This window comes from Corvus moneduloides, chromosome 20 (assembly GCF_009650955.1).
Source record: "Corvus moneduloides isolate bCorMon1 chromosome 20, bCorMon1.pri, whole genome shotgun sequence".
NCBI lineage: Eukaryota > Metazoa > Chordata > Aves > Passeriformes > Corvidae > Corvus > Corvus moneduloides.
The window spans coordinates 562,094-580,705 of record NC_045495.1 but is presented as its reverse complement, the minus strand read 5'-3'; the positions used below and the strand labels follow the sequence as shown (position 1 = coordinate 580,705).

The following is an 18,612-nucleotide window of genomic DNA, read 5'->3' as shown; positions in this document are numbered from 1 at the left end:
CCGCTGGATCCGTGTGTCCCCCCGTGCCCCTCTGTCCCTCCGTCGCCCCGCACCGCTGGATCCGTGTGTCCCCCCGTGCCCCTCTGTCCCTCCGTCGCCCCGCACCGCTGGATCCGTGTGTCCCCCCGTGCCCCTCTGTCCCTCCGTCGCCCCGCACCGCTGGATCCGTGTGTCCCCCCGTGTCCCTCTGTCCCTCCGTCGCCCCGCACCGCTGGATCCGTGTGTCCCCCCGTGTCCCTCTGTCGCCCCGCACCGCTGGATCCGTGTGTCCCCCCGTGTCCCTCTGTCCCTCTGTCGCCCCGCACCGCTGGATCCGTGTGTCCCCCCGTGTCCCTCTGTCCCTCTGTCGCCCCGCACCGCTGGATCCGTGTGTCCCCCCGTGTCCCTCCGTCGCCCCGCACCGCTGGATCCGTGTCCCCCGCCGTGTCCCCCCGTGTCCCTCTCTGTCCCCCCGTGTCCCGCCGTGTCCCTCTGTCCCGCCGTGTCCCTCTGTCCCCCCCGTGTCCCCCCGTGTCCCTCCGTGTCCCTCTGTCCCTCCGTGTCCCTCTGTCCCTCCGTGTCCCTCTGTCCCCCCGTGTCCCGCCGTGTCCCCCCGTGTCCCTCTCTGTCCCGCCGTGTCCCTCCGTGTCCCTCTGTCCCGCCGTGTCCCTCTCTGTCCCCCCGTGTCCCGCCGTGTCCCGCGGTGTCCCGCGGTGTCCCGCCGTGTCCCTCTGTCCCTCCGTGTCCCTCTGTCCCCCCGTGTCCCGCCGTGTCCCCCCGTGTCCCTCTCTGTCCCCCCGTGTCCCGCCGTGTCCCCCCGTCCCGGCCCCGCTCGCTGCCCCGGGACCCGCGCGCGCCTCTGGCCGCACCACGGCGCCCCCCCGCGGCCGGGCGGTGCCGCGCGGGCCCGCCCCGCCCGCTGACGTCACGCCGCGGTGAAGATGGCGGCGGGCCCGGGTCGGGAGCTGTGAGCGCCCCGGGCCCGCCAACATGAGCTGCTCGGCGGACGCCGTGAAGGACAGGCTGCTGTGGAACGTGAAGAAGGAGGTGAGGGCGGAGGCGGGTGAGGGCTGCTGTGCGGCGGGCAGAGGCCCGCGCTCCGGGGGTCCCTCCCCGGGGGGCCGCGGGTCGGACCGTGCGCCGCGTGGGGAACGCCCTGAGGCTGCCGACGGGGCCGGTTCCCTCGGCGGGGAGCGGGGTTTGTCCGCCGCAGCCGTGCGTGCCTGCCTGAGGCTGTGCCCCGGCTCCGCTCGGCCGGGCTGGCGGCTCTGTCGGGGCGATGCTGCTCCGGGAGAACCTCGGTGCTCTTTTCTTCCCGGGCGCACCGGGAGCAGAGATGCCGCCCGCGGGGCTCCTGCTGCGGCAGGAGGCTGCCATCGGCTGCCGCTCCCTTTCCCGGGGTTTGTGTTTCCCGTAGTACTCGTTTTTTGTGACTTTTTCTTAACTGTGAGCTTTAGAGGAGAAGGAGGGGAAATCGTGAATAACAAAGGTATTCCTAAGGTGTCCTTGGATGAGCCGCGCTGGCTCCCAGGTGTCGGAGCCCTGGCAGAGGTGCCTCTGGTCTGGCCCTCGCACCTGTGCCCTGGGAATTTGGGTGGTTGTTCCTGTACACACCTGTGTGACATTGCCGTGCTAGGGCAGCCAGAGCCGTATGTGCATAAGGAGCCCAACCCCCGCATCCGAGCGGGGCGGCGGTGTTCGGTCACACTCGGTTCGGGCTGCTGGCGCTTGGTCCTCACGCGGTGCCCCTTGTCCGGCGGGAGGTGCCCGGCAGGACGGGCGGGGTGCCCGCCGCGATGGCATCGCGCTGGAGCAGCTCCTGCCGCAGAGCAAGGCTCCTGCCGAGGGTCCTTGCCGAGGTGGGAGGAGGTGCCTGTGGTGTGCACAAGCCCTGGACCGTGGACACCTCTGGAGCACATTCCAGGTGGGACTCCCTGTGGCCATCTTTCCCCGTGCACCGAAGTATTGTATTTTGTGTTTTTGTGGCACTGGCTCTGGTGGTAGCTGCGTGTTGCTACACAGCAACGAAGTGAAGATGTAATGCTTATCCATCACAGCAGTAACAATTATTTTAAACAGGTACCTGCCCTCCTGCTCCTTCTCCTCTTCTCCTCCCCAGTTTATTGCTGGGGAAGCAGCAGGAGCCATCAAAGCTCAGGTGAAAAGTTGTCACTGTGGCCAAGGTTCCTGAGCCTGACTCCTGTGTCCTGACGCTCATTAATGCTGAAATCAGAACACATCGGGTGTTGCAGTCAGTGTGGGGAGTGTGGAAGGGGCAGAGCAGGGACAGACATGTTGTGGAGCGTATGTGGAGCGGCAGGACTGTGTCCCGGGATGACCCAGCCAGCAACTGGCTGTGGGCAGGTAGCACCTGCTGAATGCAGCCATGAACCTGCCACTTCGATTAGAAATTTCTGCTTAAACTAGAACCTTTGAGCTAAGGCAGTGTAAGGTTTTATTTAGAAGTGGGTGCACTTGCTCTCCTGAGTAATGTTTAAATATATAAATAAATCTGAGAAATGTTTTCCAAGTGTGAACATTGCAATCTTGTGCTAATGCACGAGATGGAAAGTGAAATGGATTTTCATGATCCAAGCCAGCTCAAGCTGAGGAGAAGAAGTGGTGTGTAATTAAAAAGTATGAGGCTAATTTGTTTTTAAAACCTCTAAAATGTTTTTAATTGGATTCTGGTTTTTAAATGACTTGAATAATGGTTGAAAGTGTTATTTGTACCTTCTGTGTCATCTGCAGTTTTGTTTCGTCTCTGATTTGTTTTTTCCTTCTCCAAATCCTCACAAATGCTCTTTTAGAGCATTTATAATGGCTTGGCTTTTTAGGGGTTGGCCAGAGCTTTTGGTAATTATAAGCAGGTGGAGGTAACACCCCTCACCTGTGCCCTCACACACCTGTGGAAGAGCCCTTGTCTGTGCTCACAGTGAGAAAATGGGCTCAGGAGGCAGTTGGAGACACTGAGATGGAGATTTTATTTGTCTTAAATAATCAATTGACAGAGGCAGGAATTGAACACAAGCCACTAGTAACCACCCACCAGATGATGCTGCCCTTAATAACTGTAATTAACTTTTTCCGATAGAATTTTCAACCTCATTTTTTATCGTGTGTGACTTCATACAGCCCCTTCTGCCTCCTTGCTGTGTGCTGTGGGCTTGCTGGGAAAACCTGACTCCGTGTCCATTCTCAGAGCCCTCGTCCCCTTCCCTTGTCCTTTAAACCCAGACTCTATTTCTTGTTAAATTATTCTCCCATAATCTCAATAATCCAGAGGAGTTCAGAGGCAGCAGATTCTTTCTGTGGGCTGTTCCACTAAGCCTGTTAAAATTAATTTGTCTTTGCAAAGTATAAAACAGTCATCTCCAAAATCACTTGGTGCAAAGTGTTTAGTTTATTTTGCCTCTCTCTCTCAGCTAAAACTTCTGCATTTTTCCTTTGGGAAATGTAATGCTGTTTGCTTTTCCTCAGATGGACTTTCAGTTCCCATTGGTAGGGAATGTATTTTGTTGGCTCTCACAGAAAGGAAGACATGTAATGTGTTTAGAAAATGTAACTGCTGGGATTCATGCTGAGGCCGCTTGGAAGTTCACGTTTCAAGCATTTATCTCTCTCTGCAGGAAAATCTGTTGTGACAAACAGACTCATAAAACAGGCTTTTCTCTGGCCATTTCGTTTTGCCTCCTGAAATGGAACGTTTTGCCATTTCTGGTTTTAAACAGTACTTTCTAGCTGTGAAACAAACAGGATAACAATAACCTTAGCAGTTCTACCCTGAAGGATTTCAGTGCACTTCAGACACTCAATTGCTCAACTTGCAACTGAAATGTAATGACTTCTGAGCAGAAGTGCAATAGTTATTGAACAGCTTTTATTTACACCACCAGTCTTTCATCAGGAGTAAGGAGTCAGTGCAGCAGGAGCTGTCAGTAAGGGAGGTGAGCAGGAGCTGTACAAGCTAAAGAACAGGTGCTGGACATTAGGTTTTCTCCTTTGAGGAAAAAATGCTGTAGGCTTTAACTGTGGTCCTGATTATTCTGGTATGTTATGAGCATTCTTCTTTGCAATTTTTAAAGCTTCCTTATAATAAAATTTTTTAAAAATTAAACATAAAGGCATTTCTCCTGTGCATTTCTTGGGTGAAACTTAATAAATAGTCCATGTATTATGATGTATGTTTGGTGTTTGCTTCTGAAAGTTTTTGGCCCTTGTAGGATGTGGGAGTAAATCAGAGCAGTGATCCATTAGAACATGCTGCAAATGCTGAGCAGCTTCTCTTTGAGGAGTTTGCTTTGCTTTGTCTGGATAATGCTGCCACCAGGATGTTCTATACTCCTCATGTGCTGAGATCTTTACTTGAGTGGGCAGAGCTTTCCTGTCCCTGCTCTGCAGTGGTTGGCAAATGTGTGCCTCCGGTGCCTGGCACCTTTTCCAGGGCGAGCAGCTGTCACCAGGGCTGTGGCTGACGTGGTTCCTGCTGCAGCTGTTCAGGGACAGTGACACTGAGTGACACGCCTGTGCTGCCTCTCTGTGCTCGCGCCACTGGGCAAGTGCAGACAACAGCCTGGTTAGGATGGGCAGCTCCTGTGGTGTTCTGCAGGGGAGGCACAGAGAACAGGAAGGTGTTTCCAGGGCTGGGACAGGAGCCAGTGTCACAGCTGGCCCCAGCACAGACTCCTCTCCAGCTCTGGGAGCAGCTCTGGCCCAGCTCCAGGCTGCAGCCCTCCATCCCTTGCACAAACACAGCTGTAGGCCGGCTGATTCCTTCCCTGTGGGGTAGATGGGTGACTGTGGGGACAGGTGGTCATGTTTCTGTTAATGAGATTAATTTGCAGTTGGGTCAGGTCAGCTGGTAGCTGCCACTGTGTGTGTGGAGGCTTGTGCTCAGAAAGCACCATTTTCAAGTGCCTCCCCAGATCAGAGACAAAGCAGCAGAATTCCCTATGAAGAGCTGTGCAAAATTGCAAGGGAATAAAGGAAACAAGCAAAAAAAAAAAGGCTTGCGTTCCATTTGATCAGAATCACTTGCTTTAGCTCCTTGCCTGGAGCATCCACGAATTACGTGGCAGTGAGGGATGATGTGGGATTGAAGAACACTGCATTCCAGCTTTTGAAGCTTCTCATATCCTGTCTATGCCTTGAAAATGTTTTCTAATAACGTTCGGTCACTCTCCAGAAAATGTGCGGAGCTCGCTCGGCATCCGGTGGCAGTGGGGAACACACAGAGTGCCTGCTCTGTGTCCTTAGCTCTGGAGTCCCGGGTTTGAAGTCTCCTGGGGGACACCGGAGGGTGCTGCTGTAGAAAAGTAGTGTTGATTATTGTATCTGAAACCCTTTTCTTTCTCAGTTTTTATACACTTAAAATTTTTTGTTGACTGGGATCTAAATAACATACTGAACGGATTGGGGTGTGCCTGGGAAATGTGTGGTAGCAGTGAATTGGCTGCCGAGCACTTGAGCTTTTGCTCCTCGAAATGACTCTTCTTCCTCCCTGGTGGTAGGATTTGAATCCCAGTTACTGTTCTCTAGGATGCTGAGACTGATTTCATGGTTTGTAGTCCTGAAGTCGTGTCTGTGACCTTGAGTCATATGTGCACAGGCTGGTGTGACTGTGCTGCACCACGGCAGACTCTGTCCATTTTCATGCCAGTGGCGCTTGGAGTTGCTTTTTGCCAGCAGTACATCAGCCCTTTCCTTTGGTGGACAAAACTGTGCCAAAGGGATTGCTGAATACACAGGATAAGCCAGATGTGAGTGCCCATCACGAGACCTCCTCACACTTCTGCTTCTTCCTTGATACTCTCTTACTCCTCCGCCTCCAGCTGCTTCACTGTGAGGTCATGAGTTCCAACAGCCAGGTCAGAAACGCCACAGGAAAGAAACAAATTGCCTGCACAAAGTTTATATTGTCAGGCCTCAGGTGTGAGCAATGAGCCAGGTTTTATAAAGTGCAAAAGACTTGTTTTGAAGTCCTCAGCTATAAAACATGTTCTTTCAAAGCCTCTTACACGTTTACTTTTTTTCCCTCCGATGTTTTCTTTGCAACTCAGAGGGCTCTTGTTTGATAAGGAACACAAATTCTGGAGGATCCATTTGATCCAGAATTTGCAGTGAGGCGAATGCCATGTGTTGAAAGGCTCGTGCAGCAAGTGCCAGAGCTGCAGCCTGCTGCCAGCTGGGCTGGGGGTGTAGGAGTGGGCACAGAGGCCTCAAGATGATTACTGGGGGAGGGGATGTTTAATTACAGCATCCAGAACTGGTCTTGCAGATGGTCTTGCTGGAGAAGGAAGCCCTCCAAACTGGAGAGGGCATCTCCACGGGCAGTTGCAGAGCCCAGCTGTCGATGGAGCACTGCACCTGCAGCTTCTCCTGGTCCAGCGCTGAGTGGAAAAGCTCAAAACCTTGGGACCTCTCAGTGCCATGAAGTGGTGTCCAGTTAGCTCTAAACGTTGGAAAAAGGGAGGGTCTGGTTAAATCTTCTGCCATGGTAACACGTATTTTCATATATTGAAAGTGAATTGGCCTATGTTTAGTCAGAGTGTCATAATACTGTAATTGTAGCTCATAAATGAGAGAAGTCAAAAATGATGGTTGATTTGTACATGGAAGAGAGCAAGCTCTCCGTGGCCAGGAGGAAATGAGTGTCTGATAAATGAGTTGGTGGAGGCAATGAGGTTTCATCTGGTGTCAGGCTGAGGAAGCCATTGGGGAGGAATCACTGGCAGATGAGCAAGGGTGACTGCAGCCTGTCGCCAAGAGCCTCATTGTAAGAATTGTCTGTTTCTTCTTTAATTTTTGAAAGTCAGTAATTTGCAATGATTTCCCTCTTGAACTTGACACATCAACCCTGAAAGTGGAAAGGAACTTTGTTTTAAATCATTAAAAAGTGTGATAAGTGTAATTTTATTTGCTATAATTATTAAGTCATGTCTTGAAGCAAAAACTAAAGGCACTGCCTTCTCTGTAGGACCTGTAATAATTTTGTATACTGTTTGGTGGTGCAGCAGAGCTTCAAAGGCATAATTTGTAATTGCTGTGGCATGTTCCATGCTTCCCAGGTAGGGGGAAGATGGCCCTAAACCTCTCTGGGAATGTGTGCTTGTGTCACTCAGGAATGCTTTGTGCTTGAAAAAGAGCAGAATGGCACAAGTGGAAATGGGACATAGCAACACCATCTGGTTTCATGAGCAAAAGAGACTGTGTGAAGGCCAAGGATGAATCATATAAAAAGTCTCACACAGCTCTTTGGAACTTATGCTGGAGAAGTGCTTTGGAGGGTACTGTGGGCACACTGAAATAGTTCAGCCTTTTGTGGGGGCACACCCCAAACAGAGCTGTCCTTGTTCTGCCAGAGGTTCCCTCATCCCGTGATAAGCCCCTCAGGTTTGTTTGTGCTTTCCCTTCTTAAATCCATTTTTCCCTGCAAAATATGATGTGAGGGAGCTGTTAGTCTGTTGGTGTGGGGCAAGGCAGTGGTTGAAACTGAAACTCCCAAGTGCTGTGCTGATTTTGTTAGGATCATACAATCATTTCTCTCTGTTCATTTTAGGTAAAGCAGATCATGGAAGAAGCTGTCACCCGGAAATTTGTACATGAAGACAGCAGTCACATCATCGCCTTATGTGGTAAATGTCACGCGGAAGAGCTAATGCTACCTAACCTTACTTTTCCTCTACTCTAGGCATTTATTTTCTCTGCTGTCAGAGGTAAATGCAGGGATTTAGATACTAGAAATCATGGTGTTCAGGCCCATTTCACCTCTGTATTTGCTACGTGTGTGTACATTACAAATTGTAATGTTAACTTTTCTAAGATGTCATTTTCCAAGTACCCAGCCAGGATGACAGGTGGCCTTGCTGCAGGCTGGCCGTGTGTTCCAGGGAGCGCCCAGAGTGGTCTGCCTGCTCTCTGTTCCTGGAATCCCGTCCTGGAAGCTGTGCTGCATTGTTGGTGTAAGGGGTGGTGGGGTGGCAGCTATTTCTGTTAGACTCTGCGTGGCCAAAATTAGGAATACTTTAAAGTCTTCATACTTGTCTCTTCCTCCTACTGTGATTCCAGTTGGTTTTGTGTTCTGAATTCTTTATGGTCTGAAGAACTAATAATTCTGCACGGAGCTGCCTCATTATTGCCCAGCAACCCTACCTGTCCTAAGGCAGGACTCCAGCCTGCTGGTGCTTTGAACAGAGGCCTTGATTAACTCTAAACCAGAAGAAGGTGAAGCTGAATGTTCTGGTTTTACTTTGGCTGATTGAATGGAGAAATCCCTTCCAGCAGATTTGGCTAACAGCTCCTGGCTGGTGCTCTCCTGTGTGTGCAGTTCTCTTCCCTCCCCCACTCCAGTTTCATGTGTCTCTTCAAGAGGTTTTTCCCTTCTATTTAAAATTAGATGGTTCAGTACATGAGTCATTTTTGGTGAATCTTTGCTATAAATATAGAATTCTTGTGAATCATTTTACTCTCTTGGTAGGCTGAGTTTAGCAAGAGTCTCTTAAATACATGATAGCTGATTTCAGGGTCTCTCTGCGTCAGTAGCTGAACAGTTTGTAGCTGCCCTAGGTCCTAGATGGCTGAAGGTGCCAATTAAATGGCATGTGCTACTTGTCCTGGAGGAAATGCTCCAGCTCTGTGCCACCCTTGCTGGCCTGAAGGAATGGTGTCTCTGTGGGTTGGCTCTGCTCATCCAGCAGGAGGGATTTGTGGTCTCTGCCTGGGTGCTCTGGCAGAAGGAATTGTAGAATTGAGGTGGGTTATGGAGAGTCAGTGTGTGTCACAATGCGTGGGGAAGCAGTGAGTGCAGGAGGTTCTGTCATCCCCTCTGATTTCTAGGAAATCTGGCTCTATGGTTCAGAGCCACAGCAGCTCCATTTGGCCTGTGGCTGACGTGTGCCATTGTGGGACAAAAATTCCAAGTTCCTTTGGGCTATGGGTTGCTGTGGCCGCTGTTGTGTGGCCAGGCGACAGTGCAGCGATGCAAGCGTCTTTGGAGCATCTTCAGTGGCCAGCGCTTCTGCTGGAAGCTGGCCGTGGATGTTTGCAGCCTGGGCTCTGTCTGTAGAGACGTTTCCTTGGGAACGGCGGCTGCCCCCGTGACGTGGGGCTCCGTCTCTGCGGCAGGGCCAGCGCCGCGCTCTCCTCCCGCGCCCTCCTGCCGCCAGCCCGCCCGGAGCGTCCCTGGCTGGAGCTGTTCTCGCCAGCAACACCAGCTCCTTCCCGTTTCTGCACTTCTGAGGGAAAGGGGGAAGAGGAAAGAAGCATTTCTCTGTCTCTGCAGTCACCTGAAGTGTATTTACAGGGTTTCCAGTTCCGTGCATTACACTTGGAGTGTTTGTGTAATGCTACCTGCAGTTCGCTAAGCCTTTTCTCTGTGGCTGCCCATCTTTAGTCTGACAGTAACGTGCTGCTTTAAGCATTTAGTCAGCTGCACACTGCAGACAGGGTTTATTCATGAATGCCCCAGACATGGTTACCCAAATGATCTCTACGTTTTCAATATATACTTTGAAACGAGTTTCAGTAGTTTGTTCTCTTTGAATAATATATTGAGTGTATTAAATGAAATAATCCTGAATTCCCCATGCTATAAACTAATTGCCATAGAACTGAGGTGGGTTATGGAGAGTTGGTGTGTGTCACAATCAAAATATATGTTTAGGTGTAAATTCAGCACGCCTGCTTGGCAAAGGGAATATATTTACTGTGTTTGGAGGAAAGGTTAGCAGTAAATGTGAGTAAAAATAGTAACTCGGGCACTGTTAAACATGCATAACTTGGCTTTTCAATGAGATTTCAGTTTAAATTAAGGAAGGGATGAACTGCAGGAAAAGCTTTTTTTGGCCTTAATAATAAGCCTGCTACCAGTAATTAAACCCATTAATTAAAATGTACAGAATCCCTTTGTGGCTGAACTGAAAAGGCCAGTTCTGATCTGAGCTGCAGAATGGTATTTAATGTTGTGCTTGGGGCTTCTTGTACACCTTGTCTGAGGATGGGAGGTCTGCATTGCTTGTGTCCTTTGGGGTGTGAGGGAGAGGAGGGAGCTGGGGGATTCACTGCTGTTCCTGGGGGATGCACTGGAGCTGTGCAGCCCTGGGTGGGTTTATGGCAGGGGCATCACCAGGTCCTTTCCTGTTCCTGAATCTGAACTCAAATCCTGTAAGACGTTGAGGCTTTTCTATCAAAGAAAACAAAAAATCTCCCATTGTCTTTTTGTTTTCTTTATACTTTGTAGCTTTTTTGTTATACTTTGGATACTTGATATGTGCTCTTTCTTCCCATCTTCAGTTACTAATATTTAATTTACCCCCAGTGTTGGTTACAGTCCTTCACTTCAGAGGCATTTAGAAGTATTTATTTTTCCTTTTCTCAGTGTCACTGAATTATCTTTGCCTTCCAAATCTGTTTTAAAACTGTGTCTAAACCAGACTTACAGACCAGAAATGCTTCTCCCCTTTTAAACCCAAGGAGAAAATTTGCTGTTTGTGGGTATTAGATTACTGTTCTATCCTGATAGATTTGTTGAGGATCCTTGCTGCAGACCCTGCAATTTCAGGTGCAGGCAAGAGGAGCAGAGAGCCTCTCCTAGAGGAGCTGAGGAAGCTTGGCTGGCTCAGCCCTAGGGGATGAGCCAGTCCCGTTGATTTAGCTGCATTGACTTCAGCTTTTTCTTTTTTTTTCCATCTCCATTATGCATGTTGTTTTTCTTCTCTTATTAACTGATGAAAACGACTGGGTTTTTTTCTGGGTAATGCTGTGTTTAAATATCACAGATCTTAAAAAAAGAAGAACAAAACCATGTCACGATCTGTCCAGTCATGCACTGGGAAAGGTGACAGGGTTTGACTGCAGAGCTGGGTCTGATATTGACTGAAGGTGTTTGTATGTGATCTGTGACTGCATTTAGTCATGTGTGCAGCCCTTCAAACAGAAGAAGGATGTGGTGGCTGCCCTGGGGAGCTTGGGAGATAATGAATTCCCATTAGTAAGCAGTCCTTGTTGCTTTCTCTGTGTGAATAATACATCAGAGAGGTGGCCTGAGGCCTTCCAGCGGACATCTGCTGACCCAGAGAGAAGGGACACTTGCCTGAGCACAGCCCAGTGCTGGCTTGCCCAGCTGTCAGTGCAGTCTTCTCTGAAAGCAACTGAGCAGCCTGTGAACCCTTTGGTGGTTTTGGACATGGTGGTAGAGGAGGGTGGTGAGGAGGTCCATGCACAGACAGATCCATGCAGCAGCTGTGCAGGGCTGTGGGTGCCCCTGGCCAGCTCTGCAGGGTCCATCCTGTTTCTCTGTGGGTGACTTCCAGGTCTACAAGCACGATGTGCTGGGTGGTAGGTGAGTGTTATCATACTGCTCCTTCTCAGTACAGTTTATCTCATGGGCTCCCGTAAGTTGTACAGCAGCTCTTTCAGCTTTCCTGCATTTCCTTCAAAACTCAAATACAATCTCGACTCATGCCAGGCTGTGGCAGGTCAGAGCCTGACTCCATGGCTGCTTTTGTGAAGCACTCCTGAGCTGGCATTTGTGTCTTATGTTGGTGCTTCTGCTCTCAAGCTCTTGCAGTGTCTGTGTACATCAGGACTGTGTGAGCATTTATTGTTCTCAGAAACAGAGCAAGGAGAGCTATCACCCACAAGTGCTTCTGAGATGTCTGTGCTTCAGGCTGTAATTCCACACTCGAGACCTGATGTGTGGGTCCTGTATCCATCCTTTTCAGCTTCCTTTCACAGAGCCCTGGGGCATCTAGGCTTGGATAATCATCAGTGTAAGATGCTTCCTTCTTCAAAAATAAGTAGAGGGAGTTGTTATTTGGAATAGTTCTGTGTCACTCAGTATCTGTTCACAGCAACAGGACTGGTGTGTTCTGAGAAACAGAGTGGCTCTTGGGTCCTCTTCACATTTTAGAGCCAATCCCGTGTATGACAGGATTGCTGTTAATGAATGTGCACAACAGTTCCAGAGTTACTTCCCAGCTTCCTAAGGCAGATGAGTACTCCATTTATTCTGGAGGTGGGAGGCAGTAGGAAAGCACTTGTGTGGCTGGATTTTCTGGAGCCACATAGTTGAGATCAGGTCTGAAGTTTTAGGGCCTTGCACATCCTCTAGGAACACAATCAGAGAGCTTCAGCTGAAGTCATGGATGAGTCTCCATCCACACTGGCTGTGGAAAACCAGGAATCCTTGGAACATGAATGTGGCTGGTGACTCCTGGAGACCAGATATGTGGGGTCGTTCGGGATGGATTGGTGTCTGAGCTGCAGGAGTGCCCGGCAGTGCTGGTTTACAGTCTCACTGCTAACAGACCCCACGGTTAACCACAGCAGTAGGCTTAGTTGTGAGGCTGTCTTCTTCATTGGTCTTAGGATGACTTGTTATCCTATTTTGCACAAAGTTAATTGTGTTTGAAAGAAAAGATCAAATTAGGAACCAGTGGCTGCATGATGCTGGACCTCATGTTCTGATTTTTCTCGTTCAGGACCTGAAATCCAAGCAATTATCAGAGCCACCAAACGTCACAATTGCCATCCCCAAGCAATGAAATACCATGAGTCAGAAATTTTTTCCTTCATGGCCCTAAATTACAAGGCTGTATTAAGGCTCATGAGAGGAAAATAAAATCAGCTGAGGAACAGAGATGTATTTGTTAAGTTTTTGGCATTGATATTTTTTAAAAATGTAGTTAATCTGCTATGGAAATGCAGATCTCTCACAAACAAAACCCATGTCTCCCTGTATTACTGCTCCTATTTGGAAAACAAACATTTTCAATGATGAATAAGGCTTAAAAAATAGTTTACAGAGATTCTGCCTCACTTGATAAACACATTAGCCCAAAGAGAGTACCAGAGAGGGGGAGGCAAATATTTTTTCACGCACATTTAGAAGGTTTTTGATTGTGCTCCAAAGATGATGCTTAAATTAATGAGTGGTATGCTGTAGTGGGGAGGAAAGAACCAGAGTGAATATTAGCTCTGATGTGAAATGAAACAGTTTTTGAACTGCATGTGTTTTTAGCTTGAGAAGTGAAATAAAATCTCTTGTGCTTTTTAGAGAACTCTGCTAAACATTTTGCTTTGATTCTGGGCCATCAAATTGGATCATTCTCAATATTTAGACAAACTTTGGTAATTCTGATTTACCCTTAACAGAGTTTAATGAAAACACTTCTGTTTTCTGGAGGTTACTGAGATCCTTGAAGCTTAGTGATCTTGATTTTAAAGAGGAGCAGTCACCAAATTTTAGCCCTGAAGTTTCCCAGCCACTTTAGAACTGGGGACTGTCCATTTAGATACTTTTTAAATTTATTTTCTAGGGAATTATTGAACATAGGATGTTCTGTGGCACAGCCCAGCACAAGCAGCTTGGGTGCAGGTAAACAAGGGCAAAGGAGCACGTTGGGATGTGTCCTCTGCAGCCCTTTGCTGTCAGCTGGCATTCGGGTACCAGTGTCCTGCCTGCTTGGCGTGTGTGTCCCAGTGACACAGCAGGCTGGAACTTGGCAATAAAACTGGTTTCAAACTGGGCAGATCTGTGATCAGCAGTGTAAAGCAACAGCAGCTGGAGATCGTGAGCATCTGATGGCTTCTTTATCATCCTCCTCTTTTCACTTGTTTTTAATTTCTTCAGCCTCATGAATTCAATTCCCTGTGCACAGTTTCCATGAAAACAAGGTATTTAGCTGCAGTATTTCTTCCTGTCTAAGGAAAATCTCATCTGCTAAGTACACCCCATAAATAATGCTTCCACAGACCACCTTTTCTCTGCTCACTACCCTTCCAGCCCCAGAACTCTCATTTCACAGTCCATTAAGTCATGTCAGAATTTTCATAGAGGCAAAAAAGGACAAAACCGAACTTGTTCACCTGACCCTGGAAGAAGTAGCTGTGGTGAAGTCATAACAAAGTGACATTTTCTGAAGCTTGGTGGGTACCGTGATTATTTGAACTGTAAATCAATAATATATCTGCACTTAATTAAATTCAGCAGTGGATACTGGAGAGAATGTGCCTCAAAACTGTCTGGAGTTAATGAATTTTTAGATGGCTGCTGTCAACTGAACCATACAAGGGAATTACCTGAGCTGTGCTGATTTATTCCCAGTGCAGAGCTGCTCTTCCGCTCTGTGTGTGATGAGTTGCTGCCTTTTTATCTGGTCAGTTTTTGTATGTGTTTGTTGTAGGTACAGTGACAGTAGGCAGGCTCAGGAGGGATCACATTGGGCTGTGCAGTAGTTACTTACCTGTGTGCATATGTACCTGTAGCCAAAAGCATGTGTGTACACACAAACACCCATTGATGCCTTTCTGATGTTATCAGTTTCTCCAGAAACAGCTAAATCATTGATTTTTAGGTCTTCCTAGAGTGTCAGATTCCAAAAAGGGAAAAATGGTTAATTTTCCTAGAAATGGCTAAATAACTCCATTCCCCGTCCCAAAGGTTCTTGTGCTGTAACCCCTAAACCAGTTTGTGTTGTCTCTTTAGGCAGCAGTCTGAGCTGTGCAGTTTGTAACTCCCGGGGATCACCTGGTTTTGGTTTATCAAAAAGCACCACTGCCAAGGTCCTCTCATGTCTTTTAAAAGGTTCTGCAGCTTGAGGTGACTCTTCTGCCTGTTTATTCAGGATGTGTTAAGTTTCCTTTCTGGCTGAGCTTGGCTGTGGGCGATGCTGGCAAGGTGCAGTGAGATCAGTGCCTGCCTTGCACACAGAGCCAAAGGAAAGCCCCGTGGGGCTCTGCCAGGGAGCTGGTCCCTCACTGCTGTGCTGTGGGTGGGAGGGATCCCCTCCTGCTGTCCTGTGCCACCAGGATGGCATCCACACGGTCCCCTGGGTTGAATGGGATGGCATCTGTGTCTCAAGATGTGCTGCCCTGCTTGGATGTTTTGTAGTTTAACTGGATAAAAGCCACGGTGTATTTGCAAGCACGTTCAGATCAAGTCAGATGTGAATGTAGAGTCAGCTGTTCTGGAATAATTCTTGTGGAAAGGAGCCTGGAGAAAAGCATGCTGAGAGCCAGTGCTGTTAGGCTCAGTCTGGGGGTGAAGTGTAGGAGAATGAAGTGACCTGAGGGTCACACAGGCTGGGCTGTAACCTGCCCCCCAATCCGAGGGTACCTTACACTTAGAACTGGATGTATCCTTGTCCTGTGGAAAATACATTTTGAGGCAATCCAGCAGCAAATTCCAGTGTCTCGCCCCTTGCAAATGACCCCTATGTGTGTGTTACAGGCAGTTGGGGACTGATCTTACCCAAGTTCTTGTGATGAGAAATGTCATAATGGAATAATTAAATGTTGGGGCTCTAGGGACAGTCACTGGGGAAATTGTCCTTAGTGGCAGCTGCAGCATTTATTAATAATTAAAGCTGTGCCTGCTGTGCTTTTCACTAAATTTGTTTCATTAATATTTTATTGTTTTAAAGAAATAAAAAAAAAAAGCAGTGAAGGTGGGAAGAGAGCCTGTTTCCTAAGCAACAGCAATGCACTTCTTTGCAGTTATTTTTAAAGGCAGGTTGCTTCATTTAAGATTTGGAATCAAATTGCTGCATTGCTCCAGGCATCCGGAAAGCTGCTTTTCTTTTTTCTTTTATTTCTAATTGAAAGACAGAGCAAAACAGCTGCTGGATTAAGAGCTGTGTGATGGTTGCTAGACAGGAGCTAGACCGTACTGTGAGGAACATCCCCGTGCTGTCATCACTCCCTGTCCCCCCATGCTGCTCTGTGGCCACGCCAGCCCCCGCGGCGTTCCCTGCACGGATGCTCCTTTCCTTCCGAGTGGAACCAGCCTGGCTTCAGAGATGTTGTCAGCGCTGGGCTCCTGCTCCTGTCAGACCACAGGCTCTGCCTCTGCCACCCACTGGTGTCCTTTGATCTCGGGCGAGGTTTCTGATGGTTGAGAGGGGTCACACAGGGATGTGCCTGCATGTCCTGCTCCTCCTTCCAGGGACCAGTGCCGTGCACAGGCTGTTGTGCATGAGGAGGTGGTTGGCTTCTGAGGCAGTAGTTCTGGCTGGAAGTGCCACCAGCATGGGAAGCAGCATCAGACCTGCTGCTTGGTGGCTGTGTCTGATGCCATCGGGCTCGTGTCCTGAGCAAACAGGAGTGTGCCGGAGCTGAGGCCACGGGCACTGCCCCATTGTGCTGTAAGGCAGCTCCGAGTCTGGTTTTGGCTGCTCCTGGGGTGGGGCTCCTCAGGGTTCAGCAGGCAGGAGGTGTTTCTGTGTGCCCCCAGTCTGGCCTGGGACTCGGGTTAGTTTTCAGGGCGTGGGCAGTGAGGACAGGTCTTTTTCAGATGGAGGCTTTCAGGTGTTACGGGATTTGGAGCCTTCAGGTACAATAAGCAGAGCAATCTTCAGGAAATGCTCAGCAGCTGACAGCGTTGGGCGTAAAGTGCCACAAAATGCTGCCTTCTCTCAAAAAGAGCCACGAGTGTTGGGCGAGAGGGAGAGTGTGTCAGAGCAGATGGAGTGCCATTTGTTACTCGTAAGCAGCATTTAACGTGGCAGGGGGAGCTGCGGTGTCCCGATGGGCTGCCTGCCGCCACCCCGCACAGGAGAGCCGTGCTCGGTGCTGCACTCAGAGCCCTGCGGAGACTGCCCTGCCCTGAGCACACACCTGGCACATACTGCTGGGTCTTTTCCCTTTCCTGTGAATGAATTGGTCTGTTTTCCTTCATCCCTTTGTATGGGCAGTGTTGACTGTGTGAGTCATCTGCAGTCTCACTTTAGGAGCCGATAGACAAGGAAGGCTTATTTTTTGTTTTGATTTGTTTTGGTTTTTTTAAATTTGTATTTCTCAGTTCTGTTCCCTGCAGCAGGTTACATGAGAGCTGGATAGATTTCTGTTGCAGTCTTGCAAGGCTGGCATAGTGCAAGTGGTGGCTATCAGGGCATATTACAGTGTGGTTCTGTGTGGCACGTGTAAAGTGGGGTGAAAATACTCGGAGAGATTCCAGTTCATTTATATACTGCCATTATCTGTACTTTACAAGGTGCTTGTAGTTGCAGATTAGACACATGCTCGCATCACCTGATTCTGAGTTCCTGTCTGTCCCCCCAGCTCTGTTCTTGGCCCACACCTGCCCAGTGGCAGTGAGCAGGTGGCGCTGGCCGAGGCTGAAGGCAGCAGGACCTGTAACATTCTGTCCCTGTTCCCACAGGTGTGGTGGAGGCGTGTCTCCTGCACATGCTGAAGCGCAGGGCTGCTGGGTTCCTGCGCACCGACAAGGTGGCCGCACTCTTCACCAAGGTGGGCAAGACCTGTGCCATAGCTGGAGACGTGTGCAAGAAGGTGCAGGAGCTGCAGCAGCAGGTAGAGAGCAGGTGAGGCTCTGTTCATCAGCCAAGTTGATGCAGTGTTTCTGTGCAGCATGGTGGGACACAGACTGCCCTGTGAGTGCACAGGGGCCTGTCTTGGCCACGGGTGATGCAGTTTGTCTCGTTAGTGACTGTAGATGTTTGTGTTTGATCAAGCTGGCAGTGAGCAAAAGGGCAGAGGTGGGGAACTGGGGCTTTGGTGTTTCATTTTGCTTCTCAGTACAGCAGAGCAGCACATTCAGCCCACACTCAGTAACAGAAGTGACTAATTACTGGTGATTTCAGAGAGGGCTCACAGGCGAGGTATGGTGGACCAGCTTGGACTGTTGGTGGGAAGGGAGGGGGCGGAAGGAGGAACTCAAGAACAGACATACTGGAAAAGCTGTTTTGGCATGCTCCTGCCAAACCAGGAGCAGATTTGTGGGTATCATAGCAGAAACAGTTAAATTAATGGATACAAAGAGTGATGGGAAGATGGATGTTATAGGAAAGCTGTTCAGTATGTACTGGACTTAAACACAACAGAATTCTGGAGTCAAGGACTTGAGATTACTGAAAGTCTTAAACTGCTTGCTGGTGGTGAGTAGCAAAGTTAAAATTTTCCATGTGGTTCTGTAGATGAAATCACAGTGCATGAGCATCTTGTCCTATAAGCTCAGGACAAGAGCATTTTTAATTCTGTTTGTAGGCACTGGTGAGCCCTAAGGGCTCTTTGTACATTGTAGGAACTTTTAGCCTTTGATCAATTTGCTATAAGAAGGGCTTTGCCAAGAGAGCTTGTCTTCAATTATTGACAGTTATTTAAATTAGCAGTTATATTTCTGTGTAATTTTCTGACATTTATCTTTGTTAGGCTTGTAATTATCAGACTTTGTTGAGTAGTTTTTGACAGATATGTACCTATTTTTGATGCATTTTTTATTGTGCCTACTGATACAGACAGGGATTTTATTAATTTTAATTTTTTAAATGTTGGGAAGAAGGATGTTTTCTGCTGAAAATTCACCAGCCTCTCTCCTGGTTAAGAGCCCACACAAACACCCCTCTAACCACCAGAGACCTTTGGCTGTATCCTCTAACAGAGAGGAGCAAATGAACTTAAATTCTGTGGTTTCTCTTGGACAAATTTTGTGTGTTTTTCAGCTATTAACAGCCACAAAAGTTAAGTGCTGTAGAAAATACGCACAGCAAAGATACTATTGGGAAATACTGCAGGGGGTGGACTCGCTCTGCTGGATGTACGAAACGAGACAGAAGGGCTGTAACAGCCTCATTGCTCCTGAGGCTGTGGCTTAAGAAAAGCCGTGTTTAGGATGCG

The 18,612-nt window shown here is 48.8% G+C and overlaps 1 protein-coding gene across 7 annotated transcripts in view; it reads left to right on the top strand.

Moving 5' to 3' along the window:
* The first annotated feature begins 887 nt into the window (after window positions 1-887).
* SGSM2 (small G protein signaling modulator 2) overlaps window positions 888-18,612 on the top strand; it is a 39,672-nt gene continuing 21,947 nt past the window's right edge. For all 7 annotated transcript variants that reach the window (XM_032129518.1, XM_032129514.1, XM_032129520.1 and 4 more), the window contains exons 1-3: window positions 888-1,026; window positions 7,538-7,613; window positions 17,138-17,300. In XM_032129518.1, the coding sequence (XP_031985409.1) occupies window positions 970-1,026; window positions 7,538-7,613; window positions 17,138-17,300 (296 nt within the window). In that variant the 5' untranslated portion in view covers window positions 888-969. The remainder of the gene's footprint in view (window positions 1,027-7,537; window positions 7,614-17,137; window positions 17,301-18,612) is intronic.